This window comes from Berkeleyomyces rouxiae (assembly GCF_048999995.1).
Source record: "Berkeleyomyces rouxiae strain 22BRR77 chromosome Unknown BrBRR77_ptg000004l, whole genome shotgun sequence".
In the NCBI taxonomy this organism is placed as follows: Eukaryota; Fungi; Ascomycota; class Sordariomycetes; order Microascales; family Ceratocystidaceae; genus Berkeleyomyces; species Berkeleyomyces rouxiae.
The window spans coordinates 2,771,138-2,794,468 of record NW_027396494.1 but is presented as its reverse complement, the minus strand read 5'-3'; the positions used below and the strand labels follow the sequence as shown (position 1 = coordinate 2,794,468).

Here is a 23,331-nt window from a genome sequence, read left to right as displayed (position 1 = left end):
TTCTTTTTTTAGGGAGTGGAGGGGACAGTATTAGTATGTATCTGGGTATCAAGGACCAATAACAAGCAGGTTATCCTGAATCGTGAGGCATGGCTCTGGCCAGACAGAGCAGCATGCGCAATACGCCATGACGCAGCACAGCGTACAATTTAAACTCAGGCTGCTCGATGGGCCGGTATATTGCTTGTAGCAGAAGACGTGGCCATGCGAAGCTACCGTATTTTGGATGGCCCGGCCTGTGGTGAGATGCAGCCAAGGTGTCGGAGCCGACCAACTGCCCGACCAGGTACAAGAGCTAGGGTATGGAGCCAGCGAGCCGACGTGTATTTTAGTGGATGTGGGAGATCGAGAGAGCTTAAAATGCCCCGTTATTATCCAGCCTAGAAGTTGGACGAAGCATTGACGTGTGTGGGTGCGTGGTACGTCTCCAGTGTAGACTGGAAGGGGTTCCGTGCCGGGGCCCCGGCAATAGGCGAGGTAGTGGTCCGGGGCGCGTTGCTGGTTTCCATGACGTGATAGCCGGTGTTAGTGCTCATCAGGCCGTCGTTCTCGTCGCTGTTGTTGCGGTTACCCCAAATTCTCCAGGCCACGAAGCCGACGGCACCGAGAATAACGGCACCGCCAATACCGACAGCCAGACCAATAACGGTGTTGCGGGTCTTGGTTGACATGCCAGAAGAGCCGTTGTCGCCATCATCGGCGGGGGAGGCAGTCTGGGTGGTGGTGGAAATGGACGTCGAAGTGACAATTGCACCTGAGCTGTCGGTAGTGGTGATGACGATGACGGTGGTAGAAACGCTGGCAGTGGCACTGGTGTTGTCGTCGTCGTCGTCGCTATCGCTGGAAGCGGAAGTAGTGGCAGCATCGTTGGCAGAAGTGGTGGTGGGCGAGTCTGAGGCTGACGACTCGTTGGAATCATTGGTTGAGGACGATTGGGCCGAGGTGGAAGCCGAGACCTGGGGCGTGGAGGTGGCTGTGGTAGGTGAAGATGACGAGGGCTCTGCCACGGTGGTGGTCCGGGAAACAACGACGGTGCTCGTGGAAGCAGGCGAGGCCGTTGACGTGGGGGCAGCCGACTCGGACTGGGAGGTGGCAGCGCTGGAAGTAGCAGCTGGAGTGCTGGTCTCAGCGGCAGTTGTGGCGTCAGCGGCGGATGTTTCCTCGGCGGCGGATGACGAGTCTTGTCTTCTCAAAAGGTTGCCGTAGCGGCCGGGAGCGTAGTGGTCCAATGAGGCATGGACCAGGAAGATGCAGCCCAAAGACAGCAGCAACAGGTTGAAGAGCCTAGAGGCGTACATTGCGGCGATTTGTGTGTATGTGGGTGAGAGAAGATGGAGGCCTGCCAATGGCAATCAAGAGACGTTCTGTTATCGTCGGGCACTTCTGAGAGTTTGACCAGCGTAGAAGAAGAATGAACTGTGGCAGAAACGAGAGACGGCGAAGGAGAAAATGGGTGAAGCGAGCGAAGAGAAGCAAACAGAATGAAGAAGAACAAAAACTAAGAATAAGAAGAAGAGATAAAAAAAAGATGGAGATGGAAGTCGTGAAAGAGTAGCGAGCGTGGGGAGAGAGAAAAATAAAAGAAAAAAAGAGGAGGAGAGAGCAGGGCAAATAGCAAATAAAAGGAGATAACTAGCTCTTGGGTGCATTTGAAAAGAAGGCGAGGGGGGAGACACAGGAAGAGGGATGGGAAAAGAGGTGAAGGCCTGGAATAAAAAAAGAACATGGGCCTTGTGACTTGCTGGGGGACTCGTGCAGGGAAGGCCACGGGGGGTACAAGTGACCCAGTGACAGCACAAAAGCACAAGACCAAAAGCACAAAGGCAGGCGTCAAAGGCGCGACGATAGTTATCGATAGTTGGTTGCGTGGGCGTAGCCACAAGGGGAATGAGCGAGTTGTTTTGGACCATTGTTTTCTTTTTTTCTTCTTTGTTGTTCTGCTTATCTCTCTTTTCTTCTGTAGTTATTGCTTAGATTCCTGGAATTGCTTCATTCCCGGCCGGCCCTCCAGGCAGTCCAATCCCGTCCCCGGGCTCGGGTTGTTGCTTGTGCTCCCTCTGCCCTCTCCCTGAGCGGCCTGCGCTGGCTGCTTAGTCATAGCTTCACTTTCGCACCTGCCCACTCTTTTTTTACCCGTTCCCATCCTTCCCTGGTCGAAATACGACAGTTGCTGACTTGCGACTTCCCCGGGCCAGAAAAAGCCAGCCAACATGATCCCATGATTGCGACATTGTGATAGTGATTAAAGATGTGGTAGCTACTCGGGGGAAGGAAAATGGGCCGTCAGAAAAAATGGTGATGGGTCATGTCACTTTTAACTTTTGCCATTGTAAACGCCATAAAAAGGAAGACTTTTTTTCCATCTCCCTCTCCTCTCAGGGGCCATCGGCCGAGGATCGCTGGATGATTTTCTGCACACGACACGCACAAGCCTACATCTGGTGAGAAGAACAAGAAGAGCAACCAAGCAGTACACACGCATGTACAGGTACAGAAGCAGCCGTGCTATGGGCTGTACAAATACTTGTACTCGGTACAAAAAAAATACACCTACATGTGGTTGACTATAGCCGCGCATCATATAGTTACTAACTGGCGCCCAGAGAAAGCCATAGTAGGGCTGTGATATGGCCCTGCCTTGCATTGATGTGTTTGAGCACGGGCTTGAAACAGGGAAGCATGAAGAGACTCGATAAATCCCAGAGAAAAAAAGAACAGCTGGCGAGTCACTCTAGCATCTGAGGTTGAGTGTCTTGCACTCCTCCACCTACAGCCGGCCCATCCTTCTCTATCTTTTTTTCGCTCTTTTTTTTTTACACCAGCGTCTCTCCCTGCCATTCCATTCCTTGACATTCTATGTATATGAAATCCCCCACCCTTCCATGCTGTTCCATCTGGTTCGGCTCCTCACACAATGTGGCACGTCACTTGCCACCCACCTTGTGTTTGTCTTTGGTTGAAAGCTCTGCTGCTGACTGCATTCCTGTCTGTCAGGTTTTTTTTCTCGTCTTCCTACATTCCTCTCTTCCTTTTCCTGCGTCTCGTGTTAGTCCTGGCGGCTTAAGCCTCCGCTAAACCAGTTTGGTTATCGTCTGTGACAACAAAGCTCCCGACCCCTGGCTAGAGTTAGCCTCAAGCTGACAGTGTCTACACGACTACTTAGGGTTTATCTTCAGGGTTCACCTACGCTTCGGAGAGGGCCTTCTTTCCTTTCATCTCCAAATGTGGCTGGTCGGAAATAATGGTTATCAGACGCTATAAATAGAAACACAGCCTCTCGCTCGTCTCTCCGCCCTTTCCTTTCCTGTCACTCCGTCCACCTCGCCAAAACCAACGTCAAAGCAACGCACAAGCTTGCCCTGAGATGGAAACTTTCCACCTCCGCACACCTGAAGAAAGCTTACCCATGAGCTCATCACGTAGCTATATATCTTTACAAGTACACGTAACTACGTCTCTGGCAGTCAATAGTCAGTCTGCCTTTCGAGACCGCCTCGCGACAAAAAGGGAGGAGGACTCCGACAGTCGCCATGGCTCCCCTTGTTCTAGAAAACCCGCCAGACAGACAAGTTTGGTTTCCCTTGCTAGTGATCTGAAACAATAGCCAACCTCTTCCTATTCCTCTTGTCCTTTTTTCTTCGGCGCCTGGTGGATAATCTATTTGACATTGGCCTGCATCTTTGCGTCTTTGTTTTCCGCAGTCAAGCCTTCTGGTGAAAGCCGTCATATGTCTGTCTGCGGCCTTGTCACTTCCAAGAATGTCCAAGTGTACATCCGGCTTTAACAAGTCCTGCCAACGTCCCTGTCAGTGACGCAGCGGCTGCTATGTATATTGACCTTGCATTGACTCGCCGAGGCACATGCATGGCGGTGCATGTGCGAGAGCTGGAGATAAAAGTCGTCGAAACCGGGTATAAACCCTAGACTTTTGTTAACCCTGGATACCGCTGCAAACCCTATTTTACTGACATCCGCACAGCAATAACCCCACACACCGTCAGCGCTCCGCCTTTCTTTCGGGCTCCTGGTAAATAACGCGGGAAAGGACCCTCAAGTGCCCTTGGTAACTGCAACATGCCTGAAATGCAACCCAACTCCCACGAACCTGCCAAAGGCGGAAGCCTCATGTAAAGCGCCTGAGGCCTTATCGCAGCCTCATCTTCTTGACGTCGTTGCTCGCCTCACAACGAACCACCAGAATTAGCCCCCTGTTTCTTCCGTTTTTGTACAAAAGTCGGAGCAGTGTTACCAAGGACACTCTCGCTATCTTTCTCCCTCCCTCCGTTCTTATTTTAGCATCTGACCTAACCAACCGCAAAATCCGCCACCAAGCCTGCCCGAAACGCCGCTCCACGCTGTGATAGCCATAGTCTGCGGCTTCTCCCCTTTGTGCTGTGCTGACCGCCTTTCAAGCGAGCCAGAGTCCGCAGCTTGTTTTGTGCACACCACCATTACCTCTCAACCACAACCACAACCTCATCCTTATCCTCGACCCACTCCCACTCCCACTCCCACTCCCACGCCCGCTCCTAGACCTCCCGGCAATGGACCCACCCCGTCCCAGCCTGCGCCCGCTGCCATTCCCCCTCAGCGGCGGCGCCAAGAGCAGCTCCAGGGCAAACTACAAGAGCGCCAGCACCCATAGCGTGCTGACTTGCAGCACCGCCACATCTCGACCGAAACACACCACGGCTGTTCCCGAAAGCCACTCCACTCCATGGACGCTACCGCCAGCTCGCCAGAGGAGTCGCGTGACCCCGGCCGCCGCCGTTAGCCGTCCGCGGGCCGAGGGCGCATCTATCGGTCTTGCTTCTTCTACTTCTAGCCCAGCGGACCCAACGCTCACGACTACTCCGCCCTGCGCTGCGCCCAGAGCCACCATCACCGCCCCCGCCGAAGATAGCTATACGCGCCTGCAAAGGCACAAGCAAAAACTGCGCCAGAAGCGCCAGACCGTGACTATCCATACGTCTATGTTGTTTGACCCACAGAAGGAAAAGTTTGTGGCTGACGTCACTATCGAGGTCAATGTGAATACTGGAAAGATCGCGCGCGTGATCCAGCATGATGCCGACACAGAAGTCGTTACAAAGGCTGGCGATGTCGATCTGCGAGGAAAGTTTGTGATGCCTGGCTTCGTAGATTCCCATACCCACGTGTTCTTGCACTCGTACAGGTGAGATGGAATACACACCGTTCCCGCCCCACTCATGACATTGACTAACTCCCAGCCCGCCTCTCAGAGAACGCCCCGCGTCGGTTCAGATCGCATCTGAAGGTATCGTAGAACGCACTATCCGCGCCTCCAACCACGTGCGCGCTGCTCTCTTTGCTGGCTACACAAGCCTTCGTGATCTCAGCACTGAGGGAATGCAGTCCTTTGACACCGACTTGCGCAATTGCATAAATCGTGGCCTGACGCCCGGCCCTCGGCTCTTTGTCGCCACTAGCCCGTTGACATCTCCGATTGCCGACCATTTTCACGGCGATCTTGCCTCTCACGTGATGATGGATCCCAGTGATGGCGTGGCGGCTGTCGTCGAAGCTGTGAGGAAACGTGCTGCCGCCGGCGCTGACGTCATCAAGGTGTATGCAGATTCGTCATCACGACTATATAGTGGGTCGCGGTATGCAGGTACATCCGAAGATGAGCCGGCCCGTGCTGTCCCTGCTTTTACTTATGCCGAGCTCCGGGCGCTTGTCACTGAAGCCCGGATCAACAATTTGCCTGTAGCTGCGCACGCGACCAGTGCCGAAGCAGCGCTCATGGCTGTCGAAGCTGGCGCATCGACACTTGAGCGTGGCCCGATTGATGCTGACGACGAGTTGTTCCACGCCATGCGCGAACGTGGTTGCATCTATGTACCGACGCTGGCTGCCCTCGAGGCGCTAGTCCCAGAAGCTATGCAGAGTATGCAGCGCAGCGTGCGGCTGGCCTACGACATTGGCGTGACGATTGCAGCCGGTAGCGACTCAGGCGTCTTTGCGCACGGCCAGGGCGCGCGCGAGCTCGAGTTGTTGCTTGATGCTGGCGTGCCGGTGGCTGCGGTGCTGTGCGCAGCAACAATCAACGGCTACAGGGCGTGCGGTGGCGGCTGGGCGCGTGGGGTTGGTGCAGGGTCAGGGAACAGCTATGCCAGCGGCAGCGGTAACGGCAGCAACGGCAGCATGACCGGCGTAGGCTCGGCGAGCGTGCAGTTTGGCTGGCTGGGCGAGGGCTGCATGGCGGACATCGTGGCGTTGAATGCCGACCCGCGCACGGACCCGCGCGCGTTTCGCAGCGTGGACTTTGTCATGAAGGAGGGCCAGATTTGGAAGCTGGAAGGAGCGCGCACGCCGCTTGTGTTTGGGCCAGCGGAGCTGGGCTTTCCTGGCCAGGATGAGGCGGAGGCGGGATGGGAGGTGGTGGAGAAACCGCCATGGAGAGACTAGATTCGCCGTGGGCAAGGGGATTAGGTGGGCGATGGCGGGTGCAGAGGATACTACTACAGATACGGAGGACGCGATTGACGATTTTATGAGGCCTGGTTTCTACAGCTACGGGCATACGCACATATGAATTCTCTTTTTTCTTTTTTCTTTTTGCTTTTGCTTTGTTTTTTTTTAAAAAAGAAAAACAGACATGCCATGTACCGAGACCCATCCCCTGTGCGCTTTCCTTTCTGACTCATCCGCCCCTCAGCGGTCTAATGCCACTCACACCAGGCCGTCCACGGCGAACACGTCTCGTTGCGCATCCAGCAGCAAAACGCGCCATCGCAATAAAACATGTCGCTGCTCGAGGCATGGAAACCCGTCATCACCACTACCTGTGTGCCATTCCATGAACAGCCGCCGCAGTAGCGCCCGCGCGGTACGATAGGATTGCACAGACAGCCGCTGTAGCTGGGGCATGCGTATTGCGCCAGCTCGTCGTCGGGGTCTGGACTCGAGCTCGGGCTTGGGTCGGTGTTCCACCACCAGTGTTTGGCGGGAGCGGGCGGAGCGGATCTGGACGGGGTTGAGCTGCCGGCTGCGGATGGTTGGGGGGCAGCGACGTCCTGGGCGCGAGCCGAGATTAGTAAAAGCGCTGTTGAGATGGCGATGGTGTGCATTCTGCGTGGATGTGGAATGAAGAAATAAGTATGAACGTTGACGTGAAGGCTCGTTCTGCCCACGGTAAGACTCAACAAGTCCTCTCCTAGTACTTATTGCTCAGGTTGTGGAGTTCTCGTACTACACGCAAACACCGACATTTTCCCAGCGGCTGTTTGTCTGCTCCTGTGCTCTGGTTGGTCATGCTGCCTTGATTCCCTGTAGCATAGTTACATACAAGTCATACTTGCGTGCCGTGTTTGCAGTAGATGAAGATTGACTTGGTCTTTTGACGATTTTGCTTGCTTACACAGACGATGGAACAAATGCAAGACAAGATTTTCTTCCTTGCTGGAATGTCGTTTTCTGTCGCTAGATTTGAATGGCAGTTGCCGTCTTTTTGTGTGATACAAATACTTGTGTAACTTCCATTTGGAGCTAATGGGAACGGCAAGAACAAAAAGTCTTCCGCGAGTATTGAACATCATGAAAATTCCATCATCAGTCTCCCACTTATTCAAAATATTGATTTGGCTGATATTTCCACCAATGAGACAAATATCTCTAATTTCTCCCATGGCTGTATGTAGGCAGTCTTGTATGCAAGGCCAGTCCAATTACTTGGCTGTTGGGCAGCATTCGTTTCGCCCGAATACAGTGGGATAAGGCAGACTCTCCAAAACACTCTTTTAGCTCCCCTCGATTCAGCTTTTATTTCCTACTCGCCCTAAACAACTCGAGGAATACTTGATTCTGGACAACACCTCGCCTTCATTAGTTCATTCCCGCGAAACACATCCTCGACCTGCTATTGCTAACATCAACGAGAAACTGATATTCCCTACTCCTCTACCTGGCCTTTTCACCTGACGGCTAGCTCGTGGCCTGGGCCTCATATGACGCAACAGTCAGGCTCTGGCGAAGCGATGATGGCAAATGCGTTCTAGAGCTGGAGAAGAACACCCAAACTCTCAAGTTTGACTCTTCGGGGGCCTTCCTTATCGCTGATCGTGGTGCTATGGCTGTTTCCAGCGGGACATCAACCAGCCAGACACCATCCCAGTTTCTTGTTCGGCCCTTTAACGACTTCAACATCAGTTTAGATGGATTCTGGATTTTGTGGGAAAACATTCCAATATTGTCGATCCCTATTATATTTCGTGACCGTATATTTTTCGATGGATCTACCGTGGTACTTGTCAGTAACACTGGGAGGGTCACTATCATCAAATTTGAAAATCTGGAGTGTATGGGCAAGCTGTGAAGCGCGTGCTTCTACAGAAATATACGTAGTTAAAGGTAAATTCCCCTTCCTCTTCAAGAGACTTACATTGACATATTTTACTTGTCAACGAATGCTTGTTAGTTCCGGACAGGAGCAGCCGGATGACGTCATCTTCCGAACAACTCCCGGGCGGTCACCGATTACAGGTGCGTGTGGATTTCAGACATTTCCTGCGATACTTCAAGGTCCGACGTAGAAGCCAGAAGGACTCTCTGCCCAGCGCAACCCGAGGACGCATCCACCCAGAACACCGCCGGGTCTCGGCCCGGGATGTTGTCGCCAGAGCCCCACTTTTCCCACAACTTGCATCCATATATTGTCATAAGCCGTCGTCCTTCAACAATCAGAAATGGAAACCAAGGCAAAGCGCACTCCCAGGAGGACCAAGGCACATACAGGGCGCAGTGCTGGCAGCCATGTCTGGACACGGAGACTTCAGGGACTACCACGAACGCCTCCAGCACGAAGACGCCGTCATCACATGCGATGCGTGTGGAAGAGACAAGGATATATCCCACCAGTGGACCTGCAGGAAGAAGCCACGCCCCTGGAGCGCACCCTTTGTCCAGAAGCTGCTGAGAAGCATAACTGGCAGAAGAACTCTGGCGGTGGCCCTCATCAAGGGGACAAAGGACTAAATCTGATGAGTGCCGTTTTCTCTTTCCTTTTGTTTGTTTGAGTGTTTTTCTTTTCTTTTGTCTGATTCGGATCGACGTACAGGGGGTATCTACAGATGGAGTCCTATGGGACCCGTGAGGGTATAGCCGGACCCAGAATAGATACGGGAGGTGGATGAAGGTAAACCGATGTCAGAAAACTCGGACCCGTGTCTCTGTAGAGCGCAACTGCTCCGGACTCAAAAATCCAAGCGCCATAGTTTAGGAAGAGTATAAATAGAACAACAACAACAACAACAATCAGAAATGGCACTATGGCCGAGTGGTTAAGGCGCTTCCCTGCTATCTAGCAGCTCAGGAAGTCCGTTCGCGGGCGCGTGTTCGAATCACGTTGGTGTCGACATTTTCTTTTGCCATCGTCCCCCCCTTTTTTTTTTTTTTTTTTTTTTTTTTTTGTTTGTCCATGTCGTCAGTCTTCCCTTTTTCACAACGTGTCAACAAAACCGGAAGTTTGGTGTGCTTTTTTTTTTTTTTGTGTCTTGGGTTTTTTTTTTTTTTTGGCTCCTGATTTCACGTTTACAAATTTGAAATTCTGGCACCAACATTTTCCTCCATTTTCAGAGGGCACCTTCGACATTTCGACCAAGCTAACAGCTACCATTATTGCAAACTACTTTACTTTATTTTCGCCCCCGGCAGGTCCTGTCATCCCTAAGATGATCGCGTCCGTCCACGCGCCCGCGCCCGCCGCGCCCGCGTCCGCGCCTCCGTCATTGACGTATGCGCAGGCCACCTCGCCCGCCAGCGACCCCTCCCCCGTGCCCACCACTGTCCCCTCCTCCGCGTCGTTCTCGCCGAACCTCGCCGGCCAGGCCCCTCAGGGGCTCCCCTCTTCCGTCGCGCGCGTCGCGACAGGCGCAAAACGCGTCAGGAGCGAAGACGCGCCCCTCCCCCAAGAGGCTCACTACGCTCCCATCTCGCTCCCCGTCGGCCCCGTAAAGGCTCTAGCCGACGCCCTCCGCAACCAGAAAGACGCGGAAGCAGCAACCCGTGATAGGATGCTGAACACTTTCTCGGCCATGGCCGACAACTGCCTGGCCGCAATGGCCCCGCAGGCCAGCGCGCACGAGTCGACGCGCAAACTTCTAGACTTCCTGCAACAGGGTCTTCTAGACACCCTCCAGCACGCCATGACAGGCGCGCCCCAGCCTCCCCCCAACCGTGCCCCTCGCGACACGACCCCCTCCCCGGCGCCGCAACGCGAGCGCCCCGCCCGCCCATCGACCCCGTCAGAGGCACCATCAGCCCGCGACCCCCCTGCTGCCGCTCCCGCAGCGCCCACCGAGTCCTTGGATAAGGAATCCTGGAGCACCGTCGCCCGCAAGGGCAAAAAAGCGTCCAAGGCTGCCCAGCCCGCGGCTCCCTCGGCCGGAGCCCCCAAGCCCAGACAGGGCAAAGCCAGCGTGGTCCCTGAAAAGGCCACCCCCGCCGACAACCGCCTCTTCGTGGTTGTGCCCACCGATTCCCCCCTCCGGAAGCTCTCGCCGGCTTACATCGTAACGAAGGCCAACGCGGGCATCCCCCGCGGCGAGGGCGCAGGCACCGCCACCGCCACCAAGACGGGCTTTGCCCTGACAGCCGTCCGTGACGTCGGCAAATTCCTCAGCCACGCTGAGCGCATCCGCGCCAACCTGACTGCGGAGAAGGTCCACAAGAGGGACGCTTGGTCCAAGTACATCGTACACGGACTGCCAACCTCGATCACGGTCGAGGACCCCAAGACCCCTGGCGCCGTGATGCTCCACCGGGTCACCCTAGACGATGTCCGTCAGGATATCGAACAGGCCTTTGGAGTCGTCTCCGCCAGCGCCACGCTGTCGAAGTACGTTGGCAAGGCGGGCGTGCCCACCTTCCGCGCCCACATCGCCTTCCACGAAGGCCTTGTGGCCCCGTCTGCGGTTCCCCGTCGCGTAGCGACACTCGGAGAGCTGCACATGGTCTCCCCTGACAACACCCTGGAGCGTTTCCCGTTCTGCACACGCTGCCGGGCCCGCCACTTTGACCGCAAATGCCCGGCCGACACCGTGACGTCGTCCTCGACCCCGGCAGCCGCCGCCCAGGGAGACAAGGTACCGTCCCCTAAGCCCGCCCAAGCGCCACTCGTGGCCGACAACACCACCACCCAGCCCCAGCCGTCGACACAGGACAAGAGCCCTTCAAGCCCCCAGGCTCCCCCATCCTCCGTCTCCTCGTCGCCCAGCCAGCCCTCCTCCCTGCCCACCTCCAGCGAATCCTCTGAAACACAGGACTCAATGCAGGTAGACGACAACGTCGAGGAAGTTCTGTAAATGTTAGGAAACCCTAACTCTACAGTACTGAACATAATTTCGGCGAATGTACAGAGGTCCTGGACCTGTGCACAGGCGTTGCTACAGAAGGCGCATGAAGACCAGGTGAACGTGGTCTGCCTCCAAGAGGCCCCGTCAGGCGCAGATCCGGGGAACAGAACGTTTCCCAGACACCCCTCCTATCAGGCAATTGTCCCGGAGGGTAACTGGCGCTCGAAACCCCGAGTTGCCACATACGTATCGACAAATAGGCGCGGTCTTCGCTTCCAGAAGGCGTACATGAGGGAGGAGCACCCAGACATGGTCATGGTTGAGGTGGTACACGGAGGACACTCATACACCATCGTCAACCTCTACAACGCGGGGGCAGGTTCTTCCCGCACGGGCGAAGCGCTTCACCTTCTCACAAGGATGCAGCCGGGACCACGCTCGGTGATTACTGGGGATTTCAACCTACACCACAGTGCTTGGAACCCCCTTAGCGCCTCGGACGATCTGGATGCAGAGCTCCTGCTGTCATGGATGGAAGAGAGGGCACTGCTGCTCGGTAACGCTGATGGAGAACCCACCCACGAGTCAGGCAGCGTCATTGACCTGGCGATCTTCTCGGCGCCTTTGTTCGCGCTAGGCGCGACCGCCGAGCTCAGAGACGAGTACACCTGCGGGAGCGACCATTTCCCAATGACAATTACTCTGCCACTTGCCGACCAGCCGACGGCTGCAGCCCCTCCTGGGCGACTCGTCATGGACAAGATGGACAGGAAGAAGTTCACTGCAGCCTGCAAAGCGGGGGTGCCCTTGATGGACGCCCTAGTCGCAGGTATACGCAGGAGACCTTTGTCCCGGGCGGAAAAAACTCAACACGTGGATGACTTCGCACGGACTCTTCAGGAAGTCATTCTCGGAGCCCTCGACGCGTCGACACCCAGGTCGCTCGGCAAGGCCAAAAGTTTCCCCTGGTGGGACAAAGATTGCAGGGAGGCAAGCGCAGAACAGCAGTCAGCCAAGCACCGTGTCAACAACGCCGACTCAGAGACTGCGGAACGGGAGGCGAGAAAGGATCGCAGAGAAGCCAAGAAGCGGCTGGGCATGGTCCTCAAGAAAGCTGCGGGAAACTTCTACGACAACAGGGTCGCCAAGGCCACGCAAGCGCGAGACATTTTCCAGATTGTCAAGTGGAGAACTAAACCGCCCGCTCGACCATCGCCAGCGCTAGCGCCGGTAGAGGGTGCAGAAGCCACGGTGCAGGACACCACAGAGAAGATTGCACTTCTCCGCAGCGTGCATATGCCATCCTCTCGCCCGGGTGACTTGCCCCCTCCAGACTTGTCGCAAGCCCCAGTCGGGACCGAGCCGATCACGAAGCACGAGGTCAAAGCTGCTTTGTGGAAGCCTCAGAACACCGCGCCCGGTCTAGACAGCCTCTCCAACAACGCCCTGAAGCTAGCCTGGCCCGCTCTGGGGAAGCAGATCACTTATCTTTTCAAGGTCAGTTTTTCCTGGGGGCTCCACCCTTCCCCCTTCAAGCAAGCGAAGGTGATTGCCCTCGCCAAGCCAAACAAGAAGGACCGGTCGTCGCCGCGCTCCTACCGGCTCATCTCGCTGCTGCCAACTCTGGCCAAGTGCTTGGAAAGGATTGTTGCCCGCCGACTCTCGCTCTGGGCCCTAGAGAAGGGACACATTGGGGACAACTACGCTGGGGCGGTGCCTGGGCGTAGCGCCGAAGACATGTGTCTGAGTCTGGTTGAGTCTCTAGAGTACTACATGGACCGCCAGATGGAATCCTCAGTCTTGACGTTCGATGTCAAGGGAGCTTTTGATGCAGTGCAGCCGCACCGCATGGTACAACGTCTGGTCGATCTGGATTGCCCGGCCGAGACATGCCGATGGGTATCCTCGTTCCTCTCGGACCGCAAGGCCTCGTTGGTGCTCGATGGCGTTGACGATCTCCTTCAGCCCACAGGAGGGAGCCTACCCCAAGGCTCGCCAATTTCTCCCATCTTGTTCATGCTCTTCATGGCACCACTCTTCAGGATGGCCCTCCCGTGCTCCCTCCGCGGCTATGCGGACGACGGCTGCCTGGTCAGCTCAGGCTCGTCTCTGGCAGCCAACTGCTCGGTGCTGTCCCACACCCTCAACATTGTCAACAACTGGTGTGTGAGGAACGGCATGATGCTCGACCTTGCCAAGTCGGAACTCCTCCACGTGACGCGCAAGCGCCACGGCCAAAACCCGGGTCTTCTACTCCCCGATAGCGGCTCACTAGATGCCATAGACCCCAAGGATACCCTACGATGGCTCGGCGTGCGTTGGTCACGCAACCTGTCCTTCGTGCCGCACATCCGCGACGTCGCCCAGAGGACGGCACCCACCATACGCGGCATTCAGATTCTGTCTGGTTGCTGGAAGGGGGCCCCGGTGAAAGGCGCCCTCACGGCAGTCCGCTCTTGTGTGGTGAACAAGCTCGCCTACGCCGCCGCCGTCTGGTGGAACCACGGAGCCGGGACAACTAGCCAACCCCGTGGGCTGAAGCAGGCCGTGGCACTCCTGGATCGCACAGTCCGCCGAGGTCTGCGTGCGGCACTCCCGCTATATTGCACAACCCCATGCGCTATATACAACCTAGCGTCCGGTTTCCCGCCAATGAGTTTTGTCCTAGACAGCCGCCTTGGTTCGGCCGGACTTAGGGCCACTCTCGCGCAGCCAAACCACCCGCTCGGAACGACAGCCACAAACTGGGGTAGAATAGGGAGGCTCAAGATGCTGCTCCCGCACAGCCTGGCCACAAACTACCCGGCCCCCTTCACGGGCGCGCCTGCATCATCTCGCCCCCATTTACAGGGTGACAAGAAGGCTGCAGCTGCGGCGCACCTAGCCTTGGTACGCTCCTCTTCCCCCTCGGACCTCTGGATATACACAGACGGATCCAAGCTGGGAGAGGGCCGGGTCGGCGCTGGGTGGGCGATCATTCGGGACGAGACAGTCCTGGACACGGGCAACTGCCCGATTCCTTTCCACGCCGAGGTTCATGACGCCGAGGTGATGGCCATTGCCAGAGCCCTGGAAAAAGTAGACTCGTGGGTGAAACCACAGTGCCGCAAGGTCTGGGTCTGCTCCGACAACCTCGCCGCGGTGTACCGCCTCACGACATGGGGCGCGAAGCCCGGAACCTCCGAAGAGCTTCTCCGGAGGGCCCAAACGATTTGCGCCGACTGGATTGGCCAAAGCCCTGACCACCCAGGTCCTAGACCGTGGCCAGATGGTGCCCCCGCTGTGGAAGTGATTTGGGTCCCGGGACACTCCGACGTCTGGGGCAACGAGCTCGCGGACCGACAAGCCAAGATAGGCGCCGAGAGGGCCTACACGCCCGTAGGAATGTCCCTTTCCTGGGCCCGCAGCCATTTCCGCGCCCGCGTCACCACCGAGTTTCGCACCTGGTGGTCGAATGAAGGTTGTGCCAACAGACCTCACCTGAGCCGACCTCTCGAGGCTCCTAAGAAGGCCTGGAAAAACCTTCTTGACGACACTGAGCGCAAGCTCGCCCGCGCTGTCCTGACAGCACTTTCTGGTCACGGAGACTACGCAGACTACCACCGCCGTTTCAATCACTTGAACGCAGTGCTAACCTGCCCCCTCTGCGACGCTGAGACCACCCCGGAGCACATCTGGACCTGCCCCCGCAACCCTCAACGGATGGCTAAGGGCTTCTTCCAGAAGCTCATAGCCACCAAGAGTGGAGCCATCTGGCTGGCATCTAAAGCGGCCAAGAGTCCTCCGGTGCTTCTAGCACACCGCCGTGCGGTAACGGGAACGGACCCGCAGGAAGGGGACTCCCCAGTTCGCCCTCCGCCCGACCCTCCACCGCCTGGTCCGACCCTGCCCGGGGCAGCTTAGCATCTGGGGCCCAATCTTTTTTCGCGCAACCGCGCTGCCAACCCTCTGGCGTGAATACGCCGCCAACCCCCCTTTTTTTTTTCTTATTTTGCACAAATATTTTTATCACTACATCGGCGGTGAGGCCAGGACTCTGGGTCTTGTTTGGACCACGCGGACGAAGGACAGCCTCTGCGCTGGGCAGGTGGGAGACCTCCTGTCATTATACTTTGGATTGTGGGGTTTCTGTATGCATGGTTTTAGGTTTTGGTTTTTGCTTCTGTTATGTATTTTTCCTGGTACTAGAAATAGTCCCCTGTCGTATGCCGAGAATCCCTCGCGAGTAGACAGGTTAAATAAAGACTTTCATTTCATTTGAAATTCTGGCTCTGGGTTGAGACAGCATCTGTCATTTTGATTACTTTTCTTTTTTTTGTTTTTTTTTTTTTTCGTTTTTCTTGTTTTTTTTTTATTCGCCAAGGCCATGGCTGACATCGTCTTCGACCCGCTGCTGACTAAGCCCGATGTGCTGCTGCTGAAGAACCTCCAGGACGACATCTTGGATGCCGAAAACACCGCCCGGCCCACGTTCGATGACTCCTCGGCTAGTGCCCTGGCTAGTGGTGCCCAGCTTGGCTCGGGCTCACACTTCGTCTGGCGTAAAGACCATGCCCAATTTCAGGGTGCGTTGTGTCACCAAGTTCCACCCCATACCCCCCCCTTGCCCACCACTATACTAACGCTCTTCTTAGACCGCGACGAAGTGCTCATCAACCACCTGACCGCGCTCAACACGCCGGCCGATCCGCTCTTTGAGCCCACCGTCTTCAGCAATGTGTCGTATGACGATCTGCGCCGGCTGCCGCCGCTCGTCAACGCCTGGCTGCTCCAGCCATACCTGCGCCTGGCCCGCGCCTGCATGCGTGTTGAGGCCGACGCCATCATGCTGACGCACCTGCTGCTCTACGCAACGACCACGGTGCCAAGCGCGCTGGCGCTGTTCCTAGGCCGCACAGGCGCCATGCACGGCGTGGTGCACATGGTGATGCAGACGTTGTTCGCCGGGCCGTACACGCTGCTGATGCACCAGCACATTCACGGGCGCGGTGTGCTGAACACGCAGCTTGCGCTGATCGACGCCGTCTTTCCGTACGTGCTGAACCCGCTGATGGGCCACACGCAAAATTCGTACTACTACCACCACGTCAAGCACCACCACGTCGAGGGCAACGGCCCGCGCGACCTGTCGTCGACGCTGCGCTACCAGCGCGACAGCCCGGCGCATTTTGCTTGCTACACGGCCCGCTTCTTCCTGTTCATCTGGTTCGAGCTGCCGCTGTATTTTGCTCGTCGCGGCCGCTGGCTGGTGGCCGCCAAGGTCGCCTTCTGGGAGCTCGGGTCGTATGCCACGTACGCTACCATGTTCCACATCAATGCGCGCGCTACCTGCTTTGTTTTCTTGTGGCCGCTGCTGCTGATGCGCATTGCACTAATGGTGGGCAATTGGGGCCAGCACGCCTTTGTTGATCATGACGAGCCAGACTCCGACTTCCGGTCGAGCGTCACGCTTATTGATGTACCAGTAAGTACCCCAGTTCCTATATTGTGTACGCACACAGTCCAACTAACTCCCCCTGCCAGAGCAACCGCCACTGCTTCAACGACGGCTATCACACGTCACATCACCTGAACCCCCGGCGGCACTGGCGCGAACATCCCGTCGCCTTCCTCAAGGCCAAGCAGACATATTCGGCCCAGCAGGCGCTAGTCTTCCACAACATTGACTACTTGATGATCACAATCCGCCTCTTGATGAAGGACTATGCGACGCTAGCGCGTTGTCTCGTGCCCATTGGTGATCAGATCTACATGTCCATGGATGAACGCATCGACATGCTCAAGGACCATACCAAACAGTTCACCGAGGCCGAGTTGGCGGAGAAATTCCCCAAGGCGACGTGATAGAGTAGAGGGAGATTGAGAGAAGATGAGGGAGGCATGAGGCCACGCTGTGATACCCCAACTACACGTTTGAGACGATTCTTCGCATGCACACATAACCCCGTAATTTTTCTTTTTTTCGTCTGTTTACTTATATGCCTCTAGGCTTCTCCTAGCCTCATTACTGTACACGTTTATGTCATTATCCATTTAGTATTACCTCTTGGCCGCCTCCCCAAATATCCCATCCTCTAGTTTGCTGCCAACAACTTCTCCACGGCCCACTTGACCGAAAAGTTACGCAGGTCCGAGTAATGTTGGCCCACGCCAACAAAAAGCACTGGCACGTTGGTGGCGTGGATCAGGCTGACCAGCGTACCGACCATGTCTCCAACAGTGTCGCACTTTGAGATGATGAAGCCGTCGAGGGTGCGTGCGGCGCCGAATGAAGCGTTGAAGTTGCGCGCCTGGGCCACGGAGTCGGTGCCAACTAGCGCCTCACCTACCATCAGAATCTTGTCTGGGTTAGCAAACTTGGCAAACTTCTCCAGCGACGACATCAGCCGCTGGTCGTTGTGGCGGCGGCCAGCCGTGTCGATAAGCACCACATCAAACCCCTCTTGCGCCGCAAACGTCACGGCATCCTTGGCTACAGCTGCAGCATCTTTGCCGTAGCCCTTTTGGTACAGCTCGACCTGACCACCTTCACGCGCCGTGAGCTCCTTGAGGTTGCGCACGTGCACAGCGAGCTGCTCGACTGCACCCGATCGGAAAGTATCGCCAGCCGCAATCAGGACCTTGTACTTGTTCTGAAGCAAAAAGTAACAGATTTTGGATAGATTCGTCGACTTGCCGACACCGTTGACGCCAACAATGGAAATGACATAGGGCCGCGGTTTGGATAATGACGTCATTCCGGGGGATGTGATATTGTTGATCTCTCGCAACAGATCAAGTGATGACGTCGGTGTCAACATCTTGGTCAGTGAAGCCTCCATCGCCAGCTTTATGCGGTCTTGAACGCCTGCAGGTAAAATCGGTCAGTATATCGTGTCACAGTCTCAAAGAGATTAACAAGGAACCAAAGGAACACGCACTCTCCCATGTCCCAGTCTTGGAACCAACCAGCTCCTTTTCAACGCTTTCGCATAGTCGCAAGGTAGCTTCCCGAGCCACGTTCTTCTTCAGCAGATGCTCCTCCATCGTCTTTATCGCCTTATTAAGACCCTCTTCCGTCATTGTCTTTCCACCGACGACATTCCGGAACATGTCGCTCAAAGCGCCAAACCCAGTGCCGACCAGTCCACCCTTTCTGCTTCGAGACTGGGCATCAGCCTCGGCCTCAGCCTTTTCATTTTTCCTTGAATTTGCTGAGGCCAAGATATCGTGCACTTCGTCTCCCAGGTCACGCAGCACAAACTGGCCCTTGGCTGTGGTAGTGCCCCATGTCGAGGCATCTGGGTTCTCCAGGTTTGCTGAGGGCCCCAGAGTTGCTTGGCTGTCGGTCGGTGCTGAGTAGTCCAGCTGCACACCGTCGTCCTCGGTAGCGAGTCCGTCGGCATCCCACTTGCGGCCCTTCTTCTTGGTGTCCTTGGTAGACGAGACAACTCTGGCTTTGCGTGTAGAAGAAGAAGACTCATTGCCGGACTGTACAGCCGATTGCGCCTGGGCTTTGCGTTGTCGGCGTGACAGCTTGCCACCTGGGCCCGCAATGGCGGTGGTCATGGGTGTCGTTGGCCTTGAAGGCATGGAGTCGTCGGCTGAGAAGTCATCAAAGGCAAGCGGTGCGCCGGGAACGGGTGCCGAAGTCTCGGCAGGCCCGGAAACTTGCTCGAGCTCGCCGAGCTGTTGGTCAAAGTATTTGTCAAAGTTGCTGCAGACGACGATGGTTGTGTTTGGCCGCTTGAGCTTGTCCTCGTATAGACTGACGAAGATGGTGCTGAGGTTGTCAACCAGGCTGTCGACCCAAGGCATGTAAACAACTGATCTGTAGACAGCCTAGGATACAAAAGTTAGTCGGCACTCTCGCAGAGCAAAGCGCACATAGACCTCTGGTGTGAAGCTTACCACAAAAATGACGCCGAGCTCCTTCACCAATGTCCACTTGACGGTATGGTGGTCAGTCTTGTAGGCCAAATTTGTCTTGGCCGAGCCGGTGTCGACTTTGGCACCGGGGATTTTGTCCTCAATGAAGACATCTGTAATAAAGCTGTTGACGACGGCCGGGCCGGTCTTGGTAAAGGACCGGGACCAGAGTACGACGCCGGCTGTGGTCACGACTTCGAAAGAATCGAGCATGTTGGAGATGGTGTAGACGGTGATTAACGTGCAATACGAGAGGCTGTAAGAGAAGGGGTATCAGACAAACAAACAAGGCGCAAAAAAGAAAAAAGAAAAAAAAAATAAGACTGAATCAAATCGCCACTCGTCAAAATCAACTGGAACGCTGGATGCAGCAAGATTGCGTCACGAAGTGCGCTGCTAATCAAATCGTCCAAGTTCTCAAGAAGCCAGCAAGCCATTAGCCTGGTAGCCCGATAAAGGCCCAGGCATGGCTTGATTTGATTGGTGCGATAAGTGCTCCCTTCGTTAGGTGGCACAAAGCTCCCAAGCTAAGCTAGCACGATGTCAGGACATCAGCTGCCACCAGCTGTCGCCACGTGACTCTTTTTGAAGGCCAACCAACCCAAGCTCATGCACTTTGAATGTGGCTCAACAACAAGGCGAACCTGTTCTTTCTTAGCGCTCGCCCACCATCTAACTCAGCTCCAGCCAGGCTCTGCAACGCGACCACCCCGCGCGTGACTGGCTATCTGTCGCTCTATTTATTCTTCTGCCTCTGCCCGCGTCCCCGCGCATCGCCAAACCCCGCTGTCTTCGGCTCCAAGCCTACCGCCGTTCCTCGCCCCCCTCCCTCCTCTAAGCCACGCCTACCATGCAGCGGCCAACATACGGCCAATCGCCGCCCCTACACCACCCCGTCCCACAACATGTGTCGACCGTGCCGCAGCTCCGGTCTCCTCCACCACCGTCGCTCTCACAACCGCAGGCCCAGCCCGGCACCGCTGGCTATGGCAACCCGTACACCTCCAGCAACACGCCGGCCGCTGGCGCGGGACCCGCCGGCAACATGTTTGGCAACTATGGGCAGTTCATGAACGATCCCACTGCTCAAGTGGCCGCACAATTTGGCCAGACGGCCTTTAAGCACGGCCAAGAGTATCTTGAACAAAACGTTAATCGCTGGTTCAACTTTGCTTCGCTCAAGCCGTACTTTAACGTCACCAACTTCTACGTCGTCAACAAGCTGTTCCTCGTGCTGTTTCCCTGGCGCCATAAGCCGTGGTCTCGCAAGCAGGCAATGGGTGGTGCCAGTGGCCAGGAGATGTGGTATCTGCCTCCTCGCGACGATGTCAACAGCCCAGACATGTACATTCCAGGTAGGACGAAGATGCAGACCAAGCGAGCTTCTCATGGAGGCGCATGACTGGCCATTCGCTAACACATGTCGCGCTCTTTCAGTTATGGCCTTAGTTACCTACGTCCTACTCTCAACTCTAGTCGCTGGTCTACGCGGCGAGTTCCAGCCCGAGGTCCTCGGAACCACAGCTTCGTCAGCACTGGTGGTAGTGATTGTAGAAATCCTAGTTCTCAAGCTGGGTTGCTACCTTCTCGGCATCTCGAACCAATCCCAGCTCCTTGATCTAATTGCCTACTCAGGCTACAAGTTCGTCGGCATCATTGTCACCATTGTTGTCGCCGAGGTTGGCAACGGCGGCCATGGAACGGGAGGCTGGATCGGCTGGCTTGTTTTTGGCTACACCTTCCTAGCCAACTCACTATTTTTGGTAAGCCATATAAGTGCCTATTTCTGTATAAATGCCGTGTCTTTATCGTCTAACACCCACCTCTAGATGCGCTCTCTGAAATATGTCTTGCTACCCGAAAACTCCAACAACAGCCACGCCAGCGTGCACACGTCGCGCGCCAAGCGCAACCAGCGCACGCAGTTCCTCTTTGCCTACTCATACCTGGTGCAATTCTTCTTCATGTGGATGCTGACCCGGCCCTAAGTCTAGGAACAGACTAATCTGGGCCGGTAGACTGGGCCTAAGCCCCGTGGAGGTTTGGCCAGTCGAGGCAATTCCTACTAGTGATGCAGCTTTACATGACTATTGGTTTTCTGTAGGCACAAAGCATCAGATTCTAAATTTCTCCTTCTACTTGATGAAAATATACGCTTTTGTTGATGTCGTGAACACCGCCCTCTAGGTACCACGTGATGCGTCTGAATAGGGTTATGGGGCTTGACCTCGGGGGTTACACAGATTTCAGGGTTTGTCTGAGATTTGTTCCCACGTCTTACTTGACAACTAACACATCTCAACCTTTTAGTCATAGCCTATTCAACTTCGTCACTACAAACTGATAACAAACCTTTTCGCAAAATCACCAAAGCCTCTAGTTACTCTATTTGTTATTTTGAGGCTGCTTAGTTTCAGGTTTCCGGGACCTCGCTTCTCGAGGCAAAAAGGACAGCCTAACAACTCCCAATTTAATACGGGAGCCTGCATACTCATCACGCAGAAGACAAGACAGGTCACTATCACTATTTAGTATACTCCACCCATTCGCCTGTGTTTGTGCGATATCCAGCTCAACATCTCGGCCTCGTACTTCATCCTGGCCTCAAAGTTGGCTTCTTTTCATTGGACTCTTCATGCCATGGCTCTCTCAGTGATTGTCAAGGTCACGCTGCAGGCTGCTGCCATTAATGCGCTTTCAAACCTCATTGCCCAAGGCCTGGCAGTATCGCGGGCTAGTCTGGCAGCCGATGAGGTGACGCAGGGCGCCAGAATTGACTGGATTTCGATGTTTCAGTTCGTATTGTTTGCCGTGCTGAACACACCGCCCAATTTCCTATGGTACGTAGCCGACGGTGGTGTTGCCATCATCACGTCTCATATTCTTTGTTTGAACCACGCGTTCTCCAACAAAGCCATTACACATCGTTCCGGAAAAAAAAAAGTACCCCTCGACTAACGCTCTCTCAGGCAAGTCTGGCTCGAGGACATGTTCCCATCTTACCACGCAGCACCTCCAGCCCCCAAGTCCACCGCAGACACCAAGCCGCCAGCGCCCTCCAAGCCGCGGCTCAATGTGCGCCATACGGCCATCAAGTTTGTGCTGGACCAGACAGTCGGTGCGGCGGTCAACACGCTGCTGTTCTCGGTGGTGATGGGCGCACTCAAGGCGTCGATGACGCCACAGCCAGGCGAGGCGTTGGATGACGTTGATCCCAGCAGCGCTGCGTATCTGTTCAGTGCGCGTGCGGTCGATGCGGCGCGTGTCGACTGGCCTGCGCTCTGGGCTGGCGCCAGGGCTGACTTCTGGCCCATCGTCATGGCAGGCTGGCGGCTCTGGCCGGCGGTCAGCCTGGTCAACTATGCCGTTGTGCAGAGCGTGGAAATGCGCAATCTACTGGGCAATTTGGCGGGGCTGGGATGGGGTGTGTACATGAGCATGTTGGCGGCTGGGCAATAGTCTGGATATACTTGTATGTGGACAAGGCAAAACGGCGCGATATAGGAGGGGAAAGGGGGGGCATGTTGGTTGACATGTGTCCAGCTGAGTGAGTGGGCCTGAGCCGGTCTGGGGGTACCCGAGGGATGTGTGCTACGCATGTGTTTGGCCTTGGAGTGTCCCCATCTTGCATTATGGGACTTGCCTGACAAATTACTACAAAGTTTTCTCGGCTTATGTGTGAATGCGTATGCATGCGTCGGCGCGTGTTGTCTATAGGTCGTGTGATTTATAAGATGGCTGTAGCTGTCCCTGCCCCCTAGTGAAATCAGCACAGTGGGTTTGGAGGCCACAGGGAGAAGCATCGAAAGGAAATTAGCCATGGAGCTAGAACGTGGAATAGACCAGATGACAAACACAAGCTCTCAAGACAAAGAAAACTAAGCCCCCCCCCTCCCCTTCTTTCGTCTCTCCCTTCCCCTTTCCTCAGCCAATATCAAACCGAAGCAGGGAACCCGCAGCTTCTGAACTGGTCTTTGTTCCTTGAAGCCAGCACCGACAAAGCAACAAGCCAATTCGGGCTAAGCTTCTTGAGACCAATAATACATGGAAGCTTCGATGCCGCACGGTGAACAGTATGATTTGCACCGGGGGTTGGGGTCATGGCACA

At 55.6% G+C, this 23,331-nt stretch overlaps 9 protein-coding genes across 9 annotated transcripts; 6 read left to right on the top strand and 3 right to left on the bottom strand.

The window, feature by feature from the left end:
* Positions 1-380: 380 nt before the first annotated feature.
* On the bottom strand, positions 381-1,298 carry BROUX77_005027 (uncharacterized protein; the record flags this gene model as incomplete). Its single annotated transcript, XM_073749855.1, has 1 exon — positions 381-1,298. One exon carries the CDS (start codon positions 1,296-1,298, stop codon positions 381-383), a length of 918 nt encoding a protein of 305 aa, XP_073605484.1.
* Positions 1,299-4,544: 3,246 nt separating this feature from the next.
* BROUX77_005026 (uncharacterized protein) lies at positions 4,545-6,432 on the top strand (the record flags this gene model as incomplete). The annotated part of the gene is made up of 2 exons (XM_073749854.1): positions 4,545-5,176; positions 5,244-6,432. 2 exons carry the CDS (start codon positions 4,545-4,547, stop codon positions 6,430-6,432), a joined length of 1,821 nt encoding a protein of 606 aa, XP_073605483.1.
* A 254-nt stretch (positions 6,433-6,686) lies between these two features.
* BROUX77_005025 (uncharacterized protein) lies at positions 6,687-7,094 on the bottom strand (the record flags this gene model as incomplete). Its single annotated transcript, XM_073749853.1, has 1 exon — positions 6,687-7,094. The coding sequence occupies one exon, from the start codon at positions 7,092-7,094 to the stop codon at positions 6,687-6,689; it is 408 nt and encodes a 135-aa protein (XP_073605482.1).
* A 2,598-nt stretch (positions 7,095-9,692) lies between these two features.
* Positions 9,693-11,324, top strand: BROUX77_005024 (uncharacterized protein; the record flags this gene model as incomplete). The annotated part of the gene is made up of 1 exon (XM_073749852.1): positions 9,693-11,324. The coding sequence occupies one exon, from the start codon at positions 9,693-9,695 to the stop codon at positions 11,322-11,324; it is 1,632 nt and encodes a 543-aa protein (XP_073605481.1).
* A 411-nt stretch (positions 11,325-11,735) lies between these two features.
* Positions 11,736-15,218, top strand: BROUX77_005023 (uncharacterized protein; the record flags this gene model as incomplete). The annotated part of the gene is made up of 1 exon (XM_073749851.1): positions 11,736-15,218. The coding sequence occupies one exon, from the start codon at positions 11,736-11,738 to the stop codon at positions 15,216-15,218; it is 3,483 nt and encodes a 1,160-aa protein (XP_073605480.1).
* A 463-nt stretch (positions 15,219-15,681) lies between these two features.
* BROUX77_005022 (uncharacterized protein) lies at positions 15,682-17,159 on the top strand (the record flags this gene model as incomplete). Its single annotated transcript, XM_073749850.1, has 3 exons — positions 15,682-15,880; positions 15,950-16,779; positions 16,839-17,159. The coding sequence occupies 3 exons, from the start codon at positions 15,682-15,684 to the stop codon at positions 17,157-17,159; spliced, it is 1,350 nt and encodes a 449-aa protein (XP_073605479.1).
* A 230-nt stretch (positions 17,160-17,389) lies between these two features.
* Positions 17,390-19,436, bottom strand: BROUX77_005021 (uncharacterized protein; the record flags this gene model as incomplete). The annotated part of the gene is made up of 3 exons (XM_073749849.1): positions 17,390-18,162; positions 18,236-19,136; positions 19,206-19,436. The coding sequence occupies 3 exons, from the start codon at positions 19,434-19,436 to the stop codon at positions 17,390-17,392; spliced, it is 1,905 nt and encodes a 634-aa protein (XP_073605478.1).
* Positions 19,437-20,073: 637 nt separating this feature from the next.
* BROUX77_005020 (uncharacterized protein) lies at positions 20,074-21,211 on the top strand (the record flags this gene model as incomplete). The annotated part of the gene is made up of 3 exons (XM_073749848.1): positions 20,074-20,578; positions 20,661-20,986; positions 21,053-21,211. The coding sequence occupies 3 exons, from the start codon at positions 20,074-20,076 to the stop codon at positions 21,209-21,211; spliced, it is 990 nt and encodes a 329-aa protein (XP_073605477.1).
* A 652-nt stretch (positions 21,212-21,863) lies between these two features.
* Positions 21,864-22,682, top strand: BROUX77_005019 (uncharacterized protein; the record flags this gene model as incomplete). The annotated part of the gene is made up of 2 exons (XM_073749847.1): positions 21,864-22,063; positions 22,193-22,682. 2 exons carry the CDS (start codon positions 21,864-21,866, stop codon positions 22,680-22,682), a joined length of 690 nt encoding a protein of 229 aa, XP_073605476.1.
* Positions 22,683-23,331: the final 649 nt, after the last annotated feature.